The 27,242-nt window shown below is 42.2% G+C and overlaps 1 protein-coding gene across 5 annotated transcripts in view; it reads left to right on the top strand.

Annotated features, from left to right (window-relative positions):
• Positions 1-27,242, top strand: part of CDK15 (cyclin dependent kinase 15) — a 73,321-nt gene that overhangs the window by 586 nt on the left and 45,493 nt on the right. For 2 of the 5 annotated variants that reach the window (XM_084892143.1, XM_084892144.1), the window contains exons 2-7: positions 812-961; positions 1,194-1,294; positions 6,698-6,777; positions 16,060-16,154; positions 17,289-17,351; positions 25,371-25,494. In XM_084892143.1, coding sequence (XP_084748269.1) covers positions 812-961; positions 1,194-1,294; positions 6,698-6,777; positions 16,060-16,154; positions 17,289-17,351; positions 25,371-25,494 — 613 coding nt within the window. Of the gene's footprint in view, positions 1-351; positions 407-811; positions 962-1,193; positions 1,295-6,697; positions 6,778-16,059; positions 16,155-17,288; positions 17,352-25,370; positions 25,495-27,242 lie in introns of those variants that run through there. The other 3 variants (XM_084892147.1, XM_084892145.1, XM_084892146.1) reach the window with 3 other exon arrangements.

Below are 27,242 nucleotides of genomic sequence, written 5' to 3' on the forward strand. Positions count from 1 at the left end.
TAGGCTCTGGGCTGCCTGGAACTCCATGGACCTTGAGGCGGAGAAACCGGGTGTTATTCTCTTGAAACCTCTCCAGTTCCCAAGTGCAGGGCTAGGGCTGCCCCTGTGAAAAGCACGCTGCGGTGTTGCTATGCTGTGGGTTTCCATGTTCAGGAATCAGCTCGTGGTGATGAGCAATGCATACTAGAAAATTATCCCCTGCAGGAATAACTGAAGGGGACATGGGGGGGTGGAGGGGTGGAGAGAGATGGAAGAGTGAGTTAAACAGAGATAAGAAATTTAGGTCAGCCTAAGTTTTCAAAGATATTTTTAGGTGAAGAAAGAATGTAGTGTTTCAACATAGACTGATGAACTTGAACAGACCCAGAGACAAGGAGGCATGGATCAGACTGTGGGACCTCAGAGGGTGGGTAGGGGAGGGTGTGGATAAAGGGGAGAAATCAACCAAAGGACTTGTATGCACACATATGAACCTAACCAGTGGTCAAGGACAACAGGGGGCGGGGGCATGTGTGGGAGGGGTGTGGGATGAGAATGGGGGGAAGAGGACAAATATGTGATACCTTAATCAATAAAGAAATTTTTTAAAAGAATGTAGTGTTTTAACAATGGATATCATTAAAAAAAATTTTGTGTGTGTGTTTTCAAGTGATCTGACCTTCAGGATAAGTGCCTTATGAGGGTACTGAAGCCTAGAAAATATTTGAAACATGAAAATCAGGCAAAAAGGAAAATGAAAGAATTGTTGAAGCCAGCCACTAGGTCTCGACTTTGCATACGTTTTACTCCTGCACTTTCCTCTCTCCTCTAGCTGACGGACCTTAAGGAAGCATCATGTTCCATGACTTCATTTCGCCCCCGGGGACGTCAGGCTGCCCATGCCCGGAAGCTCAAGAGTAAAAGGCCACGGAGTAACAGTGAGTCTTTTCAGGAAGAGGATCTGAGGCAGGGCTTTCAGTGGGTGAGTGAGCAGCTGATGCTGATCAAGAGGATTTCATGTGTGCTTGTCCAGGGAGGCTGGCCCCACTTCCAGGGCAATTACTGAGCTGACCTTCCAAGTACATTCTAGAAAATTCCTCTGGGGGGTAAAAGTCAACACTAAAAAAACAAAAGTGCTCTTTCTTTCTTTCTTTCTTTCTTTTTTTCCTTTTTTCTTCCTTTCCCACCTCTCACCCCTACCTGTTCCCTTTAAGCCGACGAAGAGCCTCCTCCCTTTTGGGGCAGCCTCATCCTACTTGAACTTGGAGAAGCTGGGTGAAGGTTCCTATGCTACGGTTTACAAGGGGATTAGCAGGTGGGTGACTCATAGCTGGAGAGACTTTAGAGATGAGGGTCCTTCCCGCTGGTTTGACATTGTAAAGCCAGGTGACCCGTAGCAGAAGTTCGGGATCCGTGCAAGACACCATTGGCCAACAGGGAGAGACATGATGACTTAAGCAACCTTGCAAGAAAAGCAAATTTCTCCTGCCCCAATTAAGATCAGCCCACTAAAATGTTTTATCAGCGTTTCTTCTCTTGTATTCAATTCAAAGTAGACTCCCTCTACTACTGACTGACCCAAAGAAGCTCAGTTGGTAAGATGTCTCTGAAGTGCTTTTCATATACCCCCTAAAACACAGTGGAAGTTTGCAATGGTGGCCTTGCATGTGCTCCTTCATTCTTCCACTTTGCCCTCAGAAAAGAAACTGAAGTTCATTTCTACAAAGCATGGTACATGCAAAAAATGATTAACCCTGTGTTTTCTACACTCGTAAAATAAACAAAATGGCTGAAGAATAAAAATACTGCTAATCCAGATGCCAAGTGCCCATTTGGCTAACAATAAACTTTGTCAAACATATATGAAAGATCTGTGAACTCCACTGCTTTTTAGTAAAAAAAAAAAAAAAAAAAAAAAAAAAAAAAAAGTTGGAGGTCTGATTTCTTTATGTCACTTTGATGTTAAAAAATAAAATGGTTCGACCAAGGTATGTGCCCTTGATCAGAATCGAAATGGGACACTTCAGTCTGAAGGCTAACACTCTATGCTGAGCCAAACTGTCAAGGGAGATGTCCAATATTTTAAGAGACCGAAAGCAAGTTAAAGATCAATATGTGCTCTGTGATCTAATTTAGAAAAAAAGCACTCAAATGTACTTACTATACATACATAAATTTGTATGTGCATAGTGGAGTCTGGAAAAATACACAAGATATTCTTAGAAGCAGATACTTCCAGTGGTTGATACTGGGATGGGGAAGAAAGATCACCAAAACTTTCCGCTTTACTCCTCAGCACAAAGGCATTCATTATATATGTAATTTAAGAGCAACTGTTAAAGTACCATAGAGATCGATGCCAAAAAGGCATGTGATAACAATTCAACATCAACTACTAGTTTTTTAAATTCTGAGCAAAAAAAGGAATGGGATGATACTTCCTCACTATTCTATCTAATAAAGAGGGGATATACAAATTAACTGCCTCACAAAGATGGCAGCACCTACAGCCAGTAAGGAGAAAATATGCTAATTGACTGTCACACCCTCAAAGTTGGCAACACCCACAGCCACAAGATGGTGGCCTGGGCGCCTGCCTCCAGAGTTCTCCAGTCCCTTCAGCCCCCCAGCCAACCAGGGCTGCCCGAGGCTCAGGTAACCAGGGTCGGCCGAGGCTTGCGCTGTCAGCAGTGGCAGCAGCAGAGGTGTGATGGAGGTATCGCCTTCCCCTGATCGCCGGGTTGCCTCCTGCCCCTGAGGGCTCCTGGACTGTGAGAAGGGGCAGGCCAGGCTGAGGGACCACCCTCTTCAGTGCGTGAATTTTCATTCACCAGGCCTCTAGTGTTATAGAATATTTTACATCAATAGCCCACACGCTTTTTGTTGTTGCTGTTGCTAATTACTAGAGAGACAGCACCATCAAGTTAGAGATAGGCAAGAATGTCGTTATCTTTTATAGTTAAATAAAATTAATGTTCTAGCCAACACAATGAGGAAAAGAAGAGTGAATATCACTTTTTTGGGTTATAGAATTGTCTACCTAAAAACCCAAGAAACTATCAAAATCAGTATGATAAACAGTAAGATCAGTTAAGAAATAGAAATATCCTTATCAAAAGTTGTCTTTATGTATTAACAATAACCATTTAAGAGGAAATATAGTGGTAGAAGTTACTCTCACAGTAGCAGTAACAAAAATCATTAGCTTCAACAAGTAGGCAGGGTTTATATAAAGATTTATTAAGGGACAGAAAACACTTTAAGAGCCATAGGGCATTCATTTTTTCCCCATACAGGCACTCATTCAGTCTACTATTTTTTAAGCACCCACTGTGTGCCAGGCACTACTGTAGCCACTAAGGGTTCCTCTAAGAAGGAGACAAAACACACTGCTCATATGGATTATACTTTCTAGTGGGGGATGAGATAGGCAATTATTATTTTTTTTATTAAATATATTTTATTGATTTTTTTACAGAGAGGAAGGGAGAGGGATAGAGAGTTAGAAACATCGATGAGAGAAACATTGATCAGCTGCCTCCTGCACACCCCCTACCGGGGATGTGCCTGCAACCAAGGTTCATACCCTTGACCGGAATTGAACCTGGGACCTTTCAGTCCACAGGCTGACTCTCAGCCAAACCAGTTTCAGCTGAGATAGGCAATTATTAAACTTAGTAAAATACTGAGTTTGTCAGAGAAAAAAGTGCTTTGAAAAAGGATAAAACAGGGAAGAGGGATGACGGGTGGATTACTATTTTAAATACAGTGATTGGAGGAGGCCACACTGAGAAGGGAACACTTGAACAGACTCTGGCACAGGGAGGTGTGAGCTGTGCACATGGTTAGTGGAAGAGCTTCAGGCAGAGGAACAGCAGGTGAGAAATCTCTGAGGCAGGAGCAGGCCTGGTGCTGGGAGGGGAGAGTGGAAACAGATGAAGGCAGGGAGAAGACGCAGTTGCAGTAGGACAGGTGTATAGGGTCTTGTAGATCATCCCAGGGACTGTTGTAAGGATATTTGGATTAGAACATCTAATAGTGCAAAGATGTTAATAATTCTCTAAGTTAGAGTCTTACTGCATTGTAAGTGTGTTCAAAACCTACAATAATTAAAATAGTGTAGCACAAGTATAAGAAAAGACAGATCAAAGAAGTATGAGTTTTTAAAAGTCCAGAATACTCACAAATCCAAGTATTAGTAAGACCTCATATATAATCATGGTGGCAATTCAAAGCAGCAAGGAAAAGAAGATGGTCCAATAAATGGAGCTGGGACAATTGTTAGCAACTTGGAAATACAAATTCCCAGTGGGTTAAAGAGTTAAATAATAATAATAATAATAATAATAATAATAAAAAAATCCAGGAACTAGAAGACTAGATAAGAGAATTCTGTGTGTACATAATACTTAAGGGAAGGTTCAGAATTCGTAAGGAAAGATTGGCAGCGTCCATGGTACCCCATCTGTCCAAGTATGTTCTACAAAGCCCCAATTATGAGATACCTTAATAAAGGTTTTATTGAAAGAGTTACTTTGGTAAAATTGACACTGAGAACCCTGGAACAAACTAAAATGCCACCTTCATTGTAGATGCTCTCCACATCTTTAAAATGTTCATGTATACCAGTACTATCTAAGAAAGGCTGAGAAAAATTTTAAAGTATAAAGGATTTTCTAAGCATATTTGACCAAAACACTTTTTTGGAGGGGTGGGGAGAATTTCACAGAGCTATGTTCTGAATAAAACATTTTGTAGTGCCCCATGCCAAAGCAAACTGTGACCTTGAACCATAGCCTGACCTCTGTTAATAGGCCCAGGCACTGAAGCAGGTTACATGGTTCGGGGGTGGGGGAGCATTTTAGAAAGTGTTGAACATCATAAAGTTTTTAAAGTTAAACCTTTCAAAGACATGATAAGGCAAACAAAAGAAATTGTTGGAGAGTATATGCAAAATAGTTTAGTAAAAAGGTGGGGAAATAAGGCAAATCATAAAAGAACAGAAAAGACCAAAACATATATGAAAATTCAGTTTCACAAGTACAAAAATATAAGTTAAAATGAGATAATCCTTTTTATCTGTAAACTAGAGGCCCAGTGCACAAAATTTGTGTATGGGTAGTGTCCCTAGCAACTGCTGGCTACTGACCAGGGCCTTCCTTCATTCTATGCTGCCCCCTGGTGGTCAGCACACATCATAGCGATCGATTGAACTCTGGGCAGTTGAATTCCCCAGGGGACACTTTGCATATTTGGCTTTTATATATATATATATATATATAATAGATAGGCCAAAAAAATTAAGACAAAAGCACGCTTCTAAAAACAAACCCTACAAATGTGTAGCTATCCTACCCTCAAGGAGGTGGAGCACAGCTCCTCACTCCTTAAGTGTGAGACATTCTTCCCTAAATATAGTGTTGGGGGGTGTGGGTGGGAGATAACTACAGGGAAGAAATCTGACAAACGTTACCTCAGGCAGGTGATTAAAGCCAACATCAAAAACCATAATTATGATGATATGTGCCCTTACTATGGTGTGATGAAAACAGTACTCTACCTCCTCAAAACTCCTAACCCCAGTGTTATGATCATAAGAAAACCTCCAATAGAGAGGTACCCTACAAAATTCTCCACTAAAGTGCCAAGGTGCTCAAAAACAAGGAAAGTCTGGAAAATTGTCACAGCCAAGAGGAGCCTAAAGAGACACAACAACTACATGTAATCTGGTATTCTGGATGGGATCCTGGAGCAGAAAAAGGACATTAGGCAAGAACTAAAGAAATCGTGGTAATCATATTGCAATATATAAATGCATCAAATCAATACATTGTACACCTTTAACTTGCACAACATATGCCAATTAAATCTCAATTTAGAAGAAGACTAAGATAAAAACTTGATTGCTTTAATAAATTTATACATCTACTGATCGACTTCAGAAGAAATAAAAAGAAGTAATAGCTACTGTAAAAAAACATTTTGAAATAAGATGGAAAAGTCATAAATGCTATAAAAAGAAAAGGTAATATATACCAGCAAATGAATGTTTAAGACTTAAAGGTCATCTGTACTCTACCACTTTTGTGCACGTGTGCATTTTGTCTTCCATGTGCACACAGTTTGCAGCTGACTCTCGAACAACACGGGTCCGCTTACACACAGATTTTTTTTCAACAAATCCCGTAAATGTATTTTCTCCTTAGGATTTCCTTAGTAACATTTGCTTTGCTTTTCTCTAGCTTACTTTATTGTAAGAATGCAATATACAACTCATAAAACATACAAAATATGTGTTAATTGGTTGTTTATGTACAAGCAAGGAGATTGTTAGGAGGTTAGTACAATAACTCGGATGAAAAATAAGAATGGCTGAAATAAGTATGCAAAGGATGATAAGGATGGCTGAGATAAGTGCACAAAGGAAAATAAAAGGAACAATAGACATCAACATATTATGAGGAAGGATCTGATTAGGGGTGGGGGCATTCTCTGATTTCCGCATTCTCCAAATTATTTTTAGAATGAACATGGATCACTTTGGTAAAGAGAAGAAATGTTTTTGTATACATATACATGTTATATGACTTTTAAGACTTTTTATTTTGAAAATGTGTGGATTCGTATGCTAGAATATATTTGGAAGGAAAACTTAATTATGATAAATTGTAATGAGCCATCTTAATGTGCGCCCTCCCCCCCCCCCCCATTCTTCCAGAATAAACAAACAACTAGTGGCTTTAAAAGTCATCAGCATGAATGAAGAGGAAGGAGTCCCATTTACAGCCATCCGAGAAGGTAAGAAGAGTGAAATGGTCCTAACCAATATGTTTTAATTCGTTAATTTGAGGGGGAGAGGGATGAGAGGGAATGCATTGAGTCTATCTATTCAATATCTAGTTCTGATATTTCTAGAAGTAATATTATAGTTGTAATTTTGTTCTTCAGAGCAGTTTTTCAAGTATATTTACACTATCATTTTGCTACTCATTTTTGAGGAAATTAAGACTCAAAAGTATTGTATTAGTTGACCAAGACTATAAACTCAATAATGAGTATTTACTTACAGTATCTTCTTATGTGTTTGGTCCCATACTAAGTGTTATATTTGATAACCTCAGAAAAAAATCCATATAAAAGATAAAATTAATAACATAATTACATAAATTCTTAGTAAACAATTTACCTCAAAATAATAAGTGGTTTAGATAGCATTCGAAAAACTCTTTGGGAAGGTATGTATGTTTAGTGTTGTGCCTGTATTGTCTCTGTACCCTGGGGAGTATAGCAAGTGGCTGAGGATGGACTTGGGTTTGAATCTTAGATCTACCAATTAGTATTGTGACTGTGGGTAGATTACCTATTTAAGATTTGGGTTATTGAAGGAAGAGGATAATAATATCACCTATTTCTTTGAGTTGTTATGAGAATAAGCATTTAGAGCACTAATCACAGGGTCCATTTTCAGAATTCAACAAATGCTGGCCATTATCATTCCATTCTTGTTTTATTTCCCTCAGTGATGACTTGTTCATCCCCAAAAAACCACTATAGTGAATATAAATCTTTAAAATTTCATTTATTAACCTTTTACAGGAGCCATTTGAAATAAAATGAGAATGAGATTGCTGTCCATTTCATCGAAAACCCAGAGAAATGGCTCTTCCCTGGCCTCACTCTCCCCTCGTTGAACTGCTTCCTTCTCCCTTCCCTTCTGTACGTGCACATCCTGCGTGCACCACCGTCGGGGGTGGTGATGGATGAGAAGAAAAAGCCCGATCTTTGCTCAATATCATTTTCAGATGTAACAGAGCAGATGGTTCCAGTTACAACCAGTGTTATAATGGAGGTTAAAAAAAACACACAACACACACTGAGATGAGAACCAGTTAGCATCCGTGTGGCTAATGGAGTCGGTAGATTTTGAAAGGAGCTTGGAAGGACGGGTTATGCAAACAGCCGTGGGGGGAAAAAAGCAATTCAGAAAATGAGTTTATAACCGAATTTGATGCCACTTTCAAAGGTCTTTCAGAGCCCCTGGGAAATGTGTTCCTCTGAATGCAACTGGAAGGGCCAACTGGCTGTCAGGTTATCCGGGGATTCCGCCTGGAAGGATCAGGTGCATTCTGGACGAAAGCACGGCTTTAATATAATGGAAACTGCATTTACAAGTGCACTGATTGGTGGCCCCCATTAAAGAGTGATCAGATTTAGGAAGAGATGGATGTAGGTCAAGGAGAATTTCTGCATGTAACACAAGTCCCCAGGTCACCAGCAGAGGGAGGGAGGGAGGGACTCTTGTCCCAGGTTCACCCCATCCTCCATGCGCTTGTCTGTTGCTTCAGACTTGCCTCACTCCAAGACTTTGCCCACAGCCAAGTTTTTAAGGGTGATATCTGACAAATCTTTTCCCCAGGGTTGCCACCCGATGCTTCTCAACATGGTTTGGGAAAGCTGGACCGCTATTGCTCTGTAGGCGAAGCGTTCCTTTAATTGCATATTTACCAGGAGTTGGCTCCCCATGGCAGGTGCTTGCAATTACACGTAGGCTCCCACGGTGGACTCTGTAGGCTTGCTTTATGGACTGACCTGACTGAATGCGTCACGTTACAATATTAAAAACCACACAAGGATTTGCGACACACAGCAGGTTGCCAGGCATCTAATTTCCAACGACGAGTGTTTCCCTTCCCAGCGGCGCAGGAGCTGTGGGCCCTGGGTAGAGCTGCCCTCTCCCCTCACGGAGAGGGAGGGCCTCCTTGGAAAACATTGGCACCGGCCCACTTTCCCTGTAAGAACTTGAAGGCTGCGAGGCCAGGGAGACGGGAGGTTAAATGGGAAGGGCTGGAAGGCAAAATAGGAACAGCTGGAATCCATTAGTTAAAACCCAGGGTCACCAGCTAAAAAGGCAACCGAAAGCCACGAGCAGAAAAACGGAACGAGTAATGCAGACTTCTTTAAAAAGCCTTGAAGAAGGAATTGCTTTTCCTGACCGGTTTGGCTGCACTGATGCTATAGCAGCCAAAGATTTATTGAGTATGATTTTACAGTATGTATGGTCTCTATATAAGCGGAATACCTGTGGCAGTTTAATAATCTGGTCATTCGGAATAGGTATTTGATCTTAACATGTAATATTGAAATTAGCAAAAGTATGAACAGCACTCAGGGAAGCATATTTTAATTCCCAGGCCAGATAATTTCCCCATATTACCTCTTTTGATTCTCTGAACAGCCTTTGAAGATCACCATTCTTCTTCTTCTAATGTATAGCTGTAATTCAAACCAAATCTCTCTCATTCAAACATGTGTACACGGTCTATGCACTCATGCTACAAACTTATTGAGCACCTGCGATGGCCAGGTATTTTGCTGGCCACCGGATGCACAGCAGTGCACACAGTGGACACAGTCTCTACCCTCATTCCTTTGCTAACTGAAAGGATTAGCTACCTTCCAGCCACTCAGAAGATCTTTCATAAGTGGCTCTAGAGTTATATTTTAAATGTCTATTTTTACCACTAGGAGTAGGCTGATATTTGAAGTTTTTATCTAAGAATATGTTCCCTGGTTTTATTAAACTGTGCACCAATATTTTGATAATGTGTATTATTTTAAATATCTTCCTAAAAAATTAGAACTTTCTGGTTTAAAGCCAGGACTTTCCGCCTGTTAGCAACATTTTTTAGGAAGCAGTCATATAACTAACCTTTTCTGATGTCTGAGCATATGACATAATTCCCCTCTCCCCAACACACACACACACACTCACACACACACACATACTCACACACACACATTGTACTTTTTAAAAACCCTTACACCAACTCTAGTAGGTAAAGTGTGCTGTTTTTGTTGTAGAGATGAAGGAAAACGAACGCTAGAGAGGTTAGGTAAGTTGACTGAGGTCCCAGAACTAGGAATCAGAATTGTTACGTAGTAGATAAAATTTATTGTATTGTGATAAATGTAGGACTTCTTAACTAGAGCATTTCTCTTTAGCAACGGTAACAGTAAAAATCTGTTTTTTTAATGATACATTTTGTATAAATGTTAAGCAAAATGCAGAAGAAACACTTAAAAATGTATATGTATATCTCATACTTGTCATTTTTTATTCTATCATGAACTCTACAGCACCAGTAACTGCAGTGCTTAAATTAGAAACAGTCTTAGCTAAGAATCTTTTAAGATCATTCTCTAGTTAAAAAAAAATAAAAATAAAAAAAATTACCAAGTAATTATTCCCAGTTCATATATGAGAAAAATGAGCCAAAACTAGACTAAGGTTCCCCGAAGGTCATACAGTAAGAAAGGTACAGAATACCGATTAGAACCGCTGATTCATTGATTACCACAGATAGGTTGGGCAGGTCAGGTTGACAAGAAGTTCTTCATTAAGTGCAATCAAACCGCATTGCGGACACAGCCTACTCACATGTGCGTAGTTACATTTTTATAAAACAAAATGTTGTCAGAATGATGCTATGTGATCTCATTACAGTTCCAAAGAAATCGGATGATAACTACTTACTCAGCATTTGTTTTAATATTTACCTTGATGATTTCTTTTCTTGGAATGCATAACTTGACTCACTGACTGGATCTGTGACACCTAGGCCAGAGGAAATGCAACATCAGGAAATACAAACTCCTTTTAATTCAATGCCCAGTGGGGGTTGGGGAAGGAATTGGCTCCATTATTGACTCTTACCTAAACTCATTTCAACTGACAGGTCTTCATTAATTCACAAGGCCTTATGAGCACCACGTGCCGGCCTGTGCTGAGGGCTGGAGATGCAACGATAGGGACAGGAACAGGACATTCCTTGATGAGCTCACAGCCTAGAAAGGGGTATTGGCTACCATATGTAACTGTGCCCTAGGACTTTGAGAGTAAGCCTTGTCCTTCCTGGTAATCATCTTTCCTTTAGATGATAAACTAAAGCAGAATAGCCCTAGCTGGTTTGGCTCAGTGGATAGAGTGTCGGCCTGAAGACTGAAATGTCCTGGGTTCAATTCTGGTCAAGGGCACATGCCTGAATTGTGGGCTCAATCCCCATTAGGGAGCATGCAGGAGCCGATCAATGATTCTTATCATTGATGTTTCTCTCTCTCCCTCTCTCTTCCTCTCTGAGGTCAATAGAAATATGTTTTAAAAAAATTAAACTAAAGCAGAACAGAGTAGAGTAACCTCAAAATTTCATGACTCATTGCACCTGCAAAGCATCAATTTTCAAAAAACTTGACTGAACCACAAACCCCAATGAAATGAACAAAACCAAGAAATTAAATATTTCATATAATTGCAAGATAAAAATAACTTTTTCCTAAATTATTAGATATCTTACATATATGAGAATCCAATTAAATTCCTTGTAATGTTAAACCAATCAGTCATCCTAAACACCTTGAAGGATATTAAAAATAAAGAAAAATACTTTGCATTTTAAAAATATGCTTAATAACTTTCAGTTGTAGGTTATTTTTCTTGATTTTGGGGGTTATGCTTTTTTTTTTTTTTCAGGTTTTCTCTTTGGCTTTTCTGGGTGTTCTCATGATCATACCAAGTTAATATATGCAGAATTCTTACAACAATGCCTGGCATGTGGTAAATGCTCAGTGAGTGTTAGCTATCATCATCATCATCATCATCATCATCATTATAAAAATATTTTGGAAGCCCTCAAAGAAATTCCATCGTGATCCCATTTGTCTGAAGCTTTAAAGACTCCCCGAATTATCTTTGTGTCTTTTCTTTGAAGAGAAACAAAAATTAGTAGACTCAGAATACGTGAATTATAAAAACAGTAATTTTACAGGAATCAGGATGCTCTGGTTTTAAGACCTCTCCTTTCCCAGTTGGCGTTGCATCGCTCGGCTGCTTCACATGTAGAAGACACCACATCCTGCTCTGAAGGTTATGAGGCAGCCTTGAAATTAGAAGGAAGATCTTCCTTTTCTTGGTTTGAGACCCACATGTCTGAGGCTGTAGGCATTTTAGATTCCTCCAGTGGATGGACTAAACAATATCCATCAAATAAATACTTTAACCATCATCTACTCTTTCATGTAAATTCCCTATTACTAATCATTAAAAGTCACAGTTTCCCTGTAAGTATTTCAGTATTCTTGGGTGTTAAAAAAAAAAAAAAAAAAAAAAAAGCAGTAGTAGATATGGCCATAACCCAACAGTCATAATCTAATGAGGAAGACAAGTAAAAGAAACAAGAAATAAAAGTACCATTAGCCAAAACACCCTATACCAACCAATTATAGGTATAGAAATGATATTAGGCAATTAGTGGCCACTGACTCAATAGTAAGTATTTATTGAATGCTTATAATATAGCAGATGTTGTTCTAGACCAGTGGTCGGCAAACTCATTAGTCAACAGAGCCAAATATCAACAGTACAACGATTGAAATTTCTCTTGAGAGCCACATTTTTTAAAACTTAAACTTCTTCTAACGCCATTTCTTCAAAATAGACTCGCCCAGGCCGTGGTATTTTGTGGAAGAGCCACACTCCAGGGACCAAAGAGCCACATTTGGCTTGCAGGCCCCAGCTTGCCGACCATGGTTCTAGACACTGAAGACATAGCAATAAGCAAAAGACAAAAGTGCCTGCTCTTAATGGAGTTTATATTCCTAAGGGTGGAAACAGACAATAAGCAGGTATATAATATACCAGTATAACAAGTGCTACCATATGCCAGGGGTGATCAGTTCTGTGAAGAAGGAGAAAGCAGGGCACAGGGATGGAGATCACTGGGGTGGGGGTGTCAGGGAAGCCTAGACTCTGAGCAGAGGCCTGAAGAAAGTGAGGAGGAGGCATGCAGTGAGCTGAGACAAAAGAATGCAGGCAGCGACAGGGTGACTGCGAAGACCAAGGAGGAAATGTGTTGGAAATGTCCAAGGAATAGGCAGAAGGCAATATGACGAGAGCAGGGCCAGGGAGGGTGAGTTGACGAGGGCAGGAATGAAATAAAGATTTATAGGCACTGATATTCGCAGGGCTCCTCATCCTAAGTGAACATCAGACTTGGAGTTTTTCAGCAAATGATCGTTTGGAGCCATTACAATTAACCAAACACGCCATCATAATTTTAAAAATTAGCATCAGGAATTTTAGTAAAATCATATTTAAGTGAGACTAAATTTTGTATTAAAAATAAATTTTAATATATTTATAATATTCTTAGTAATTCCAGCTTTACCATATCCATTTAAAATCAAATTTGGGTGCGTGTTTTGTAATGGGGGGGGGGGAGGGGAGGAGGGGGCGGCGCATAGAGAGAGAAAATGAACATAATTTGCAAATAAAAATACACATAAAATACCAGCAGCATGTTTAACTGATGGTTAGAAGTCATTGCAAGTGTAGAAGGTGTTGGAAACTCTAGCAGAAACAAATATAAACAACATTTTAAAAAAATTTAAATGACAATTGGATGCAATAAATACCATATTATATTCGTTTCAGGGATGCTACATCGTGATTAGACTTTTACATAACTGATAAAACGATCACCCCAATAAGTTCAGCCTCCATATCTGACACCCCTACATAGTGAAGCACAGCATTACTGACTACATTCTGTTTACCGTACTGTACATTCCCATGGCTGCTTCCATAACTGGCAGCTTGCAGGCTTTAATCCCTTCTCCTTTTCCCCCAGCCCCCCTCCCATCTGGCAACCATCAAAACGTCCCCTGTATCTGTGAGCTGGCATACACAAAACTTTAATTCATTAATCTGGGAGTGGGGATTCGGTGGGGCTGGAGGTGGAAGGGAGGGCCGAGTACCTGTTGGCTGGGATATTCATTCTAATTTGCAGCCTTGTGACGCCTGACAGTTGCCAGGGATGCGCGCCCGGCATCTGACCCCACCCTCCTGTCAGTCCCATGCAGCCAGGCTGGGGAAGACGCTATCTCTTTCTCGCAGGGAGTGGGCTGAGACTTGGGTGGAGATACCACCCCGAGCCCCCTTGGCTAGGAAGCGGCAGGGCCAGGATTCATAGGAGGGCTTCTGGCTCCACAGTCAGCTCTGCATTAAGACACTCAATAAATATACTTGATAGATGAAGTGCTTAGTCTCGGCTGAGCGTTGTACCGGGTGGTGTGGCGGGATCTGAAAGAGAAAGCCGCTCCCGTTATTCGCCTCCAGCCTCCAGCCTGGGTCTAGGGATATGAAGCAGGTGCCTGTAAAACTGCACGCACAGAGCCACGGCCGTGTAAGAGTAAAGTAATACCTTTTTCTCAGAAGGAGTCAGGGGGCGAACAGAAAAGTGATACTGCTCGTCATCAGAGCAAAGCAGGGTTAACGGACAGAGGAGGGCTCCTTGGGTGGTAAGAGGCTGCCAGCTCACACTAAGGTGAGTGAAGAGGGAAATTTGCTGGCTTGGAGATCTGGAAACTACACACTAGCAAGGAGCCGGTGATGTCACCAGGAATCCAGGCCTGGCCATCCCCAACTCTGCTTTTCTCCGTCTCAGTTTCATTCCCAGGTATGGGTGAGCTGGCCGGAGCAGCTCCTGGTTGAGTCCTACAAGCTCAGCTCTGGCAGTGGAGAAGAGAGCGCTGCTCTCCTGAGGACACAGGCAGAGGGGGGCTCTCCCACGCGTGGGCTTTGTGCCTGTCTCTGAACCGATCCCCGTGGCACAGGGCGCTGTGCTCTGATGGGACGGGCCTGGGGCACAAGCAGAGGCTTGGGTAGGGGTGGGTGGGCCCCACCAGCATAGCAGGAGCTGAGCAGGGGAGGGGCTGCTTCCCCAGAGGAAAGTGGAGGGGCCCCGCTGGAAGGGGGAATGACAGCCAGGAGGCCAAAGGACAGAGGTTCATTACAATGGGGACAGGTCGCTGAAGGGAGTAAAGTGGTTCCCAAATGGGAAGGGAGCATTTGGGCTTGTTGTCCATCTCACCGAGTTCCGGAAGAAAGCTGGTGGCCCGGATTCATGATACACAGGCATCCCCTGCAGAATGTGGCTTTGAGGTTTTATTTGCGTTTTACTTTTTTCCTTCCGTTTCTTCATATGGGGACACTCAGTTGAGGCTCAACCCCTTTTTTGTGGCTTTTCTGCTCTCTTCCCTTCTGTTTCATCTCTGAAACCCCCAAAGACACAGCTTTTAAACCCCGCTGCCAGAGGAAGGGGGATGGGAGCAGGCTGGGAGAGGTTAATAACCGGGAAAGGAGGACCTATGCAATGCTTTCAACAATAAAGATTTAAATAAGGAAATAAATAACCTCCCAGCCAGGCACTCACTGGCCTTTTGTGGTGACTTCCCCACTAGGTGCCCTTACTGACCAAACTACAACCTGCAACCTGTCATTGGAGCTGCAAGGGACAGTCCTCAGGCCGCCCCCTGCCCTCAGCACCGCCCCATCCCCCCACCCCCGCCACACACACACACTCACACACACACACACACACACACACACTCACTCTAGGCTCCCAAGTTTGGCTCTGTCCCCTTTTCAAGTTTGCATTTTCTCCTTCCACAGAGTTTGCACTTCTCCCCTTAAGAAGTCCTCTCCACTGTTTATGCTGGTTTAACCATTTTTCATCCCAGGCTCTTATCCCTGCCTTCTCCCAGTCCCACCCACCAGCTCTGCTGAGCCCCGGGGGGATGTTGAAGTTTAGAGAATGGTCACGCGTTGCCGTTGCCAAGTCCTGCTCTGGAAGGCAGGGCACTCCGTTTCCTGCTCCCCCAATGGCCTTATCTCTCAGGCCCCCTCTCCTGTGATTCTGAAGCACAGATGATAAGATCCCCAGAGGACAGCATTTGCAAAGTGCTCTGAGTGCTTTGATGAAATTGATTGGGTAAATGGAAACATATTTCTTTTCAAACTGCTCTGGCCTGTTAAGAAAGTAAGGTATGCAAGTGCAATGACTCACCATTTAACAAATAATGAAGGTACTTTGTCATTTTAAATATTATTTCATAAGAGATATTTCCAGCAATAAAAAAACAGAACTGCTTGCTTTGAAATGTTTAAAAAATAAATACTGCTTGAAATCAATAAAGCAGTGTTTTCGAGATTGTTCTTTGAATTAACGTTTTGTTGAATTTTTCTAGCTTCTCTTTTGAAGGGTCTGAAACATGCCAATATTGTGCTCCTGCACGACATAATCCACACCAAAGAGACACTTACATTCGTCTTCGAATACATGGTGAGTTGCCCCAGCATTTTACAAAGCATGAGGGAAAAGCCTGGTGCTTGTATGATGAATCTGTTAATATTTTATGGCGTGATAAAATTTTCATTACAATGTGGAAAGTGCCATGGAAATTTTTCATTATTACGATTAACAGAGCCTATTGTTCTTATGCTCATTCTTGAATCTTGCTTCTTTGCCCTTCATATTTGCTGTCTCTTTCCCCTCACCAGCAGTAATTAATAAGAATTTTGAGTTTGCCTTCTAAATAAAACGTCTACACGTTCAAAAATCTATTTTTAAACACCATCTGAGCAGAGCCCAACATTTTTCATTGACAACGAAGATATAAACCACAAGGTTTTAAAACATTGTATACTAGAGGCCTGGTGTACGGATTTGTGCACCAGTGGCATTCCTCAGCCAGCCTGCAGGATGGGGCAGAAACTGTCTCTGACATCCTCTAAGGAGTCTGAGATTATGAGAGGGCTCAGGCCAGGCTGAGAGACCCCACTGGTACACCCTCAGGGCTGGGGAGAGACACGGAAGGTTGGCCAGCCGGCAGGGACTGTGGGAGTGCACCAGGGTGTGTCTGGCCCCCCTCACTCAGCCCCGATTGGCCAGACCCCAGCAGCAAACTAACCTACAGGTCAGAGCATCTGCCCCCTGGGGGTCAGTGCATGTCATAGTGAGTGGTTGAGAGGCCTTAGCATATCATTAGCATATTATGCTTTGATTGGTTGAACGGACAACCAGATGACCGACACTTAGCATATTAGGCTTTTATTATATAGGATAAGTTCACTGTAGTATTTCTGAGAGGGAAAACTGTTAAAATATTAGCAGAAAGAAATTATAAGGTGTGTGTACTTGATTGGAAGCTCCCTGTGTCATTGTGTTCAGTGACAGTCATTTAAATAGAGCGTCTTGTTGTGCTAGGGAAACAAGCTTCCTTCTAAGAGCAGCCAGTTAGAAAGACACACTGGGTTTAACCTTAGCAATGGGGCCTCAGAAAACCTGGCCGGTCACCTTCTGCACCTTATTCTCAAACATCTGAACTTCGTACGACCTCTGACAGTCAAATGTATGGTCTGCTACAGGGCACTGTGTACACACCACTAACAACAGTCTCTCCACCGTTTCCTGCAGCACACGGACCTGGCTCAGTACATGTCTCAGCACCCTGGCGGGCTGCACCCTCACAACGTCAGGGTGAGTGCTTTGAGGGGCAGGCCTCTCTGGCTGGCCCATCACAGGAGGATTTTGAAACAGGCTGACAGTGCAAAGCAAAGTCCCAGGACACGAAATAAGAAGATGGCCATCACTGATATTCTAGAGAAAAGTTAAAAAAAGGGGGGGGGGGGCGGGGAGAAAGTTGTCCTTTAAGATATGGAGCAATGTTTAATGGTGTTCTGGGCAGCCTAACCTTGTCAGTCGTTGCTATCAGGCAAATGTGGGCCTAGAAGCATAAGCCAGTTGAAAGAATTACACTGGAAAAAAAAAAACCCACAAAAACAAGTGAAGATAGGCCATCTTTTATAAAATAAATACCTCTTTCATGGCAGGCTATTGTGCTCTGTGATAATATTTGTTTTGTGTTTATAGTTCCCCACTAGAATTAGCAAACAAGCCACCTTTGCTGGATCCTGATCAGTTACCATTTTGCCTGTTCTATCAGGTCCTGTTATCTGTGGAGCTAGCTTCCATTTCCCCCCCAGTAATTACAATAGAAATAATGATGAGCTCTTAACAGGTATAATTCTACATGTGTTATAAATCATTTGTATTTTATACTTTTCATTCTCTAAAGTTTTATTGGCATTAATTAATTAATTAACTTAGACACATGAAATTTGCATATGTACTCATTCATTTAGCTAATACTTTATGTATTAATTTATTCATTCAATAAATTAATTAATTCTTTGAGGTCTTAGTACATATATTAAGTTCTGAGGTTTTACTAATGAATAAGTTGTATTTCTTACTTGCAGTGTGCTTAAAGCCCAGTAAGTTAATGCGGACTTAAATGGGCAGTGAGAAGCAAAGGGATAAGGCTGTGTTAAAAGGAATATTATAAGACTCTTAATAAGGGGCTTAATCTCCTCTTAGAGGCAAGAGGAGAAAGGTTGAAGAGAGAGGAGTTGAGGGGAATGAAGAAATCTTAATAGCTGTTGGAGAATGGGGTAGAGAACTAACTAGGGAAACCAAGAAAGTCTAATAGTGTATTAAATATTCTAATGAGAATAAAAATCATTAAGTTATCTGCATGTTCATGGGATTTTTTTTTTAAATGACAGTACTGCCATAGTCAATATTGCTCAGTGGATGGAACGTTGGCCTTGAGGACTGAAGGGTCCAGATTTCGACTCCGATCAAGGACATATATGTCGGTTGCAGGCTGGATCCCTAGCCCTGGTCAGAGGCACATGTGGGAGGCAACCAATCGATGTGTCTCTCTCACATCTATGTTTCTTCTCTCTTTCTCTCCACCTTCCTTCCACTCTAAAAGTCAATGAAAAAATATCCTCAAGTGAGGATAAATAAATAAATAAACAAACAAATAAATAAATGGCAGTGCTTAGCCATTTGAACAAAGGAACAGAGAAAGTAGACAGTTTATTGACTCAGAGTTGGGGTTTTGCCAGATAAGTGAGAGGGAAAGACAGTTTGGCAAGAGAATGTTGAAAGGTTAAGCTGGTGGTCAGTGGCTTCTAAACAGAGGGAAGATAGACAGGGTGCTGAAAGCTAGGTAGAAAGCAGAGAGTCAAGAAACTAGACTAGAGGTGTTGATTAAATAGAAAAATGGGTGCAGGAAAAATAACCGTGAGAAAGATTTTCAGGTTTATGTGACTCACATATAAGACACGGTGCTAAATGCTTAAAAGGAAAAAAGACATAGAAGACAGATTCCTGCCCTCAAGACACTTAATCCAAAAACAAGATAAAAGCAATATACACCAATACTATTTACATGGCATTTGTGAATAATGCCAAGTAAGAAATAAGACGTAGTATTGCAGATGTGTAAAGAAGTAAAATAAATTTTCTCATTTTAAGAGGTCTCATTTAAGGCAGAACTCGAAACATACATTCATTTTAAGAGGCTGAAATAGGGGCAGATGTTACAGAAAGGAGAAATGCTGTTCACCCAAGGTACAGAGCAGGGAAGGAGAGGATGTATTCAAAGAAGAGGGCCCAGAATCATGGACTGTTAGGGCGAGGGGGCTGACAGTGGTTTTCAGTTTTGGGGGTCTGACCCATTGATGGGATATGAAATCAATGTGGTGATTAGCAACCAACATTTTTAAAAAAATGAAATGAATTGGGTAAGAGGACAATAGAAAATGTCTTGTGCAACTTTTGTTCCAGTACTTATATCTGGATATGGATGTTTAAATACTGGGTACATATAGGTTTCTTACTGTGGCTGCAGTACAAAGAATGCTTTAAAAACACCGGGCTGATCTAACTTCCTCGTTTTGCAAAATTGGAATGGAAGATTTGAGAAGACAAACATTTGGCCTGAGGTTATAGAACCAGCCCTGCCATAACTAAATATGATTCTTGGTTAGGATGCTTTTCCACTACTGCCATATTGCACCTCTGGTCCTGCTGGCCTGACATATAGACTGTATTCATGAAGCAGGGTACATAAGTCTGGGGAGATTGATTGGGTAGGTGGCCAAGAGCCTCACTTCTAAGATGTGGACTCTATTCCTTAGACATTAGAGTCATTAAATGGGGTTGGGTTGAGAGAGCATGACATGATCAGAAGGAAATTTATGTAACTGTGGTCTGTGGGATGGATTAAAGAGCAGAGACTGGAGTCAGTTAGGAGTTTATTGATGTGGTCTAGCCCAGTGCTTCTCAAACTTCAGTGAACCGATGAAGGACTTGGGGCTCTGATCCAGGCTACGGTGAGCCCGAGCTTCTGTTTCTAACATGACCCGGAGGATGTGGATGCTGCTGGTCAAGGAATAAACTTTGAATATCAAGAATCTAGGTAAGCAGTGATAAGGGCCTAAATTATGGTAGTGGAGGTGAGAATGGAAAGCAGTGTGACAAATGGAAATAATGAAGAGTTCATCCAGGTCATGAAGAGGGAGAGGGTGGGGCCAGACATGAGTGATTTTGAGTTTGATTGACCAGGAGAATGATAGCTCTGTTAATAGAAAAAGGAGGAGTTGGTTTGGAGAAGAGAAGGAGCTCCTAATTGAGGTGAGGTCCCCGAAGGGAAATGAGAGCAGGCAGCTGAAGAGGACATTGGTGCCCAGGAAGGACATATGAGCTGGAGATGTATACTTGAGGGTAATCTGCACAAGGAGTTTGTAGGTATAGACAAAAGAGTGGATAACCAAAAGGGCAAAGCCACAAAGGGAAAAGGACCGGCGATAGAACTTTCACCTGTAGGGGATAGGAAGGGGAACCGGACAGCAAGGGACAAAGGGAAGCAGCTTTTAGGAACACAGAGGATCCAGAAAAATATATTTCTGTGGAGGCCCAGGGAAGAGACAATTCCAAGGAGGGTCTGGTTGAGATTGTCACAAATACCAAAAATACAGATGACAATTATACTGGATTGCAAGGACTTTGTAACTTTGTGAGGGATATATTACGGGATTGGGAGGCAGAAAGGAAGAAGTTAGTCCAAGCAAAGCAGGTGGGAGTAGGACTGAGTTCCCCATAGAAGAGTCAGCAGTGAAAAAACTGGGAGGCCAGAGAAGGCCTGGTATATTCCAAGAACTAATGATAATTCTTAAGGCTTGAGGTTTGGAATTCACAGGGCAGGGAATAGTTTGCGATGAGATGTGAGAGGTAAATGGGAGCCAGAGCTATGTCATGTTATTCCATATGAGGAGCCATTAAATGATTTTAAACAAGGAAGTGATAAATTCAGATTTTTTGTTTTTATTTATTTATTTATTTATTTATTTGTTTGTTTGTTTTTGTAAAGCTTACTCTGATGACACTGTGGTGAATAGTTTGGAAAAGAAAATACATTTTTGGGAAATGTTATAGTCCCCTGAACTCATTCCCTTTTTGTTTGTTTTTTTTCTACTTCCACTCTATCCTCCCATTTCCTCTAATCATTCCCTAAATGTGTCTGTTGTCCCAGCCTTGACAGTGAGGTTAATCAAGACAACAGTGGTGCGGGTGCAGATGATGGTGGAGGAAAGTGGACATACATGTGATCAACTACTTAGCCAGAATTCCCAAGAGACAGAAGAGTCAGCAATAATTTTTCTAGCTTTATATATTTAGATGATAATAATGCTATTCAGAGAGAGAGAGAGAGAGAGAGAGAGAGAGAGAGAGAGAGAGAGAGGAGGAGGAGCATGAATTTTAGAGGGAAATAGTGAGTTAAGTTTCGCATATCGGATATTCTGAGTTTGATGTGATTATAGGATGTCCAAGTGAACTTCAGACTGCATATATGGGTCTAAAGTTCAAGAGAGAATCTGAGTTGGAGATAAAGATTTTGAAATCTTCAGAATACAGTTGTTAATTGAGGCAGTTAGTAGGTAAGATGACTAAGGGAGAGTATGTGGAGTGATAAGAGAAGGTCCAAGATGGAGCCCTAAGGAATTTGAATATATTAGAGATCAGTAGAGGAAGTGGATAGAACTTGAAAAAAGAGCAGTCAGAGAAGTAGGAGAAAAATTATAAGATTGTGTTACCAAGGAAAAGCTTCAGGAAGCTCAACAATTCTAAATGCTGCAAAGAGAAGGAATGAGGCGTTTCCATTGGATTTCCATAGCAAAAGGCATTGGTGATTGTGATAAAACAACAACACATCATGAATGACATAATCAAAATAGGTGCATATGATGGCAAGACCTATGGCAAATGTTATCATGGAGTGAGGGGCTGAAGCTGACTGGAGAAGCAGGCCACTGGTGTTGAGGAGGTCAGCTTGCCATGCTCACACGGACACTGATGTCCAGGAAGCAACAGCTGTGATCCAGGAACCCAAGTCTTGAGAGAATGATGGAGGATGGTGGGTGTCGGTGACAAGAGGAGTAGAGGAAGATGTAGCTGGATGGCAAGAAAGTCTAAGCAATGGGAGGTTTTACTTAAGGGTATAGAAGTGATGGTTTTGAAGTGGGATTGAAGGGTCAGGAGGCAGCTGACCCCACCTCACTGCGATCAATGTGTGAGTGAGCTGTAGAAAAGCTAGCATCCGCTTAAGAATGCTATAAAGGAGCAGTGAGCTCAGGGTCCCTTTGCAGGAAAGAAGCCAGAAGAAAATCCATCAGAGTTGAGTTGTAAAGAGTTTTTAATCCAAGATTGAGGAGTGAAGAGTGAGCGGTGAAAGGTTTGGGAGAGGAAGGGACCATAGATTAAATGAAGGGAAGCGCAGAGCAATCTAAAGGTGAGCTTATGGGAGGAAAAAAGAGTAGTCAGAGAGCTCCTGTTTTGAGTAGTGGCCACAGAAGACATGATGGGAGTTGCCTGGGATTTAACAAAACGCAAGGATTCCTGGTGAGTGGAGCACTCGGGCTTCCCTGCAGGACTTGGCTGACGGATCTGATTGTGTTTTGAGGGATTCCAGCCCAGATGGCAGTAGCCCAAAGGGATTACATTTTGTTCCCAAGAGCCTCCTGGTGCTGGAAACAGAGCTAACCCCTGGGTACAGGAAGCCTCTCTGGAAAGAGTCACCCAAGACCTGGCTTGATGTTGACTGAAAAGAGCACCATCCGATGGGGTCATATTATCAGTGAAGCTTCGGCAGGAGTGAGGGAAGAATCCAGGCTGTAAAGGATGGAGGAGCCAGTGGGTGGTGAGCTGCGTCAGCACACACTGCAGTTTCGAGAAGTGTGGCTGTGGGACACCCTCCCTTACCCCTCGGGAGCTTTGCTGTTGACACATGCTTGCAGACAGTTGTGTGGAGCCAAGGAGGAAAGAGACTGAGAGCAAGAAGGTAGGAGGCGGGGGTGACTAATTAGTGAGAACTGTCTCTCCTGGGGACATGAAAGGCATTTCAGCCGGGGCCCTCTGAGCAGCTCTGCAGCTGCCTCAGCCGGCCCACCCCCTCTCCCTGTCATGTTTTGACTTTCTGTCTTTTCTCCGGATGGTGGCCTGGAGTCAGGCACATCTGAATTTGAGCTGCGGCCCTGACTCTTTCTAGACATATTTTCAAAGTTTCCCATTTTTTCTTATCTGTGAATGGAGGGCAAGCATACCTTCCTCACGGGGGTGTTTTGGGGATTGATTGATAGATTATTGAAAAGGTGACAGGCACTCAATAAACAGTATTTTCCCTTTCTTCCTTCTTCTGTCTCTCCCTCACCGATCTCCATCTTTCTGTCTCCTGTCCCTCACCTGGCTCCATCTCTCCCTTTCCTATACTGTCCCATTGAAAAACATAGACTGTGGCAACATAGCTTCCAGCTGAGATTTCAGTTGGATTTTTTTTATATTGCCTTCTCCATAAACATTATGACCAATTGGAAGGTTTAAATGATGGTATAAGAATTTTGTGTTTCGGTAGCTTAGTGGTTTGATGAGTGGAAAAACAAATAGTGTGTGTATATGAAGCACTAAGAAGATAAAGCTTTGAGGAAGATTCATAGGACCAGTGAACATTTGAAGTAGGAGCTTCAAGAAGTTTTTTTTTTTAATATATATATATATATATATATATATATATATATATATATATAATTGATTTCAGAGAGGAAAAGAGGGGGAGAGAGAGAGATAGAAATATCAATAATGAGAGGGAATCATTGATCCATTGATCGGCTGCCTCCTGCACACCCCACACTGGGGACCAAGTTCGAAACCTGGACACGTGCCCTCGACTGGAATTGAGCCTGGGACCCTTCAGTCTACAGGCCAACTATCCACTGAGCCAAACTGGCTAGGGCTCAAGATATTGTTAACATTCTTAAATGGTTTATGAAACTAATGTGGGATCTGCATCGAGCCTACAAGGCCACAGAGTGCTGTGGTAGGTAATCACCGCCCCCCTCTCCCTCCCCCCCCCCCACCCCACCCCCCCCCCCCGACTCCTGCTTCCATCAGACCAGGCTGCTCATGAACTTGGCTCCAGTGTCTCCAAGTCATTTTGAGATCAGTACAGGTCCTAGCATCTCTGCAGTTCCTAGTCTCCAAGGTGTGATGGGAAAAGTGGGTTTATCCACACAGCTGTATCTGCTATTGTGCCCGAGTCCACAAGAAACCTGGGCTGGTCCTCTCTTCTCTAGGCTGTCAGAACATGCTTGCAGTTGGCATGGGTCTTTGTAAACACTAATGTTGGTATTTGAATTCCCAATTGCCAGTGGCGCTGGAAAAATAGCAAAAGACACTTGGAAAACGAAGCATTCTTTTTCCCCTTAAACTTCTAGAATGGTGGGGATCTAAAAAGGTCTGGTTACTGTGCCTTATAACCATGTGCAACATTTAAAATTTGGGGCCCTGAATGTATTTTTTTCTGTTGTTTCCCTTTCCCTCTTCTTTCTTCTCTCTGCTATTTATTTCTCAGTCTCTTCTGATATATATATATATATATATATATATATATATATATATATATATATATATATATATTTTTTTTTTTTTTTTTTTTTTTTGGAGGGGTGTCTAATTTTTTTTGGTCTCTCTCTTCCCTCTTAATCTCTACTGTATATTTCCCTTATTTTCAATGTTCAACCTAAGATTTTAAAAATAGGTTTAGAAAGATAATGGTCCCTTTCTTCCCTTTTACCGTCTAAGGATACGTCTCCCAGGCTGGTCTCTGTGTGCGGTGTTTCAAAAAGGCTTTCCTATCAGAGAGCTTGGGAAGCGCACACAGTTGTAAACCTTAGAATATCATTCCCAGGTCAACTGTGATCTTACATGCCAAGTTCGTCGGGTGGGGGGAAAATTAAATCTCTCCAATCTAAATCAATAACCAGTGTTCCAAGAGAAACTTCAAAGTTTCGCTCTACATTTTTAAGGACGGGTAATTCCGTCAATACCAAAGAAACGGGAAGCCAGGGAAAGCCAGAATCCCTTTGTTTAGGGCATGGTCTACTTACTTGGTTTTCCTGGTTTTTTCCCCTCCTCTGAATATAAAGTCTTCTCTTTTTCTTTCTTTCTTTCTTTTTTTTTTTTTTTTTTTTTTTTTTTTTATCTCTCAAGAGACACTTTTACTATATTCTACGGATGACTGTTTTTGATTTAGAGGAGAAATCCACACGTAGTGGCTCCAATCTGTTTAGATAAGGTGTTCATTCCTTCCAGCTTTTCATGTTCCAACTTCTGCGGGGCCTGGCGTACATCCACCACCAACACGTCCTTCACAGGGACCTGAAACCTCAGAACATTCTCATCAGTCACCTGGGAGAGCTCAAACTGGCTGACTTCGGTAAGCTGCCCCTCAAGCCTCTTTCTGGGCTGCGAACAATGACGCTTTTGTGAACACACATGTTTAAAGCATTGACGAGTCCCGGCCTTTGAAAAGCGGAGGCCCGGGGAGAGTGATGCTTTGCGAGGGTATCACACTACCATGCAGGAAGTGCGGGGCAAGACACGGAGAGACGGGCAGCTCTAGGACCATATCCAGCTCCAGTCTGGTCAGATCCTAAAACCTGGGCACCCCTGCTAGCCTACTGCCTTTTTCGATACAGAGACATTTGTAGAGTGAACTGTACTTGGCAGGTTTCCCTAAATCTAGGTGGAGACACAAATTCTATCAGAGTAGATTGAGGATATCCCAGGACCGTGGTTGGCAAACTGTGGCTCGGGTGCCACATGTGGCTCTTTGGCCCCTTGAGTGTGACTCTTCCACAAAAACCACAGCCTGGGCGAGTCTATTTTGAAGAAGTGGCGTTAGAAGAAGTTTAAGTTTTAAAAAATTTGGCTCTCAAGAGAAATTTCATTCGTTGTTCTGTGGATATTCAGCTCTGTTGCCTAATGAGTTTGCCGACCACTGTCCCAGGATGACAGGATCAAGCCCCAGATGTCGGACAGACTCTTCCTGCAATGAAGGCTCTTTGTATCTACATAGGTGAGGCTTTTATTTCCACCGAAGTGATGCCGATTCCTCCTGAGTATTACTGTATCTTTCCATTTTAGCACTTAGCCCAGTTTATAATCACACACACACACACACACACACACACACACACACACACGTGCGCATGCGCGCACACTCATTTGTGTGACAATTTTGACTCCTCCACTAGACTATGGGCATTATGATGGCAGCCTGGTCCGTTTCTGCTTAATGCTGCATCCCCAGTGCCTGGCACCATAGTAGGTGCTCAGCAAACATTAGTTGGCCAGCTGGTGCCGTGTGAGCTGAGGAGCCACTCTTCCCTGTTTGGCAGATGTCAGATAGTTGTATTGTCGCTGCAGCACTTCATTCTGAGATGGCAGCTTCCATCCGGGCAATGTAAACATTTAACAGGCATTCATTTATCCATGCCCCAACACAGTGACTCATCTATTGACTATTCTTCCTGCTGTAGATCACGCGGGTCTCTGAGATCAATGGCTGGCCGACAAAGTGCTCTCATTGTGCAGAGGAGCACTTGAAAATGACTCATCTAAGGTCCTACCAAGCTAACCAGTTTGGATTAGCAATCCCTCCCTTTATCTAAGTGGGGATTCCTGGACTGCAGACATGGAGGGCGGCCGTATTGGTTATGAATTGAGACCCAGAATTAAAGAGGAGGACACATGTAGGAGCTTACTTACTCTCACATAACCATCTGAGCTGAGCAGTCAAAACGTGTAAGGTGGCACTCCAGTGCGTGGTGCACCCTCCTTCTGTCTGTGGCCCCACTGTCCCCAGGGTGTTGCCCCCCCTTCCCCCAGGTGCATATTTTAAGACGATGCCGCCTCCTTCTTATTACAGCCGGAGGAGGGAGATCTGGAAGTTCACACATCACTTCTGTTCATATTGTGCAGGAAAGATTTAGTCACTCATTACACTTAGCTGCCAGGAAGGCCACATCCAGCTGCAAAGTCGGCCAAACTGTGAGAAATGGACTTGATGAAGAAGTGCATAAGGATTAAGATAGTTGGGTAGTTTTACTCAAAGCACCCAGAGTGTGTGTATTACTTTTTAAAAAAATTTCTTTATTGATTAAGGTGTTACATATGTGTCCT

The sequence above is a fragment of the Pipistrellus hanaki genome (assembly GCF_964339955.1).
Source record: "Pipistrellus hanaki genome assembly, chromosome: 8".
NCBI lineage: Eukaryota > Metazoa > Chordata > Mammalia > Chiroptera > Vespertilionidae > Pipistrellus > Pipistrellus hanaki.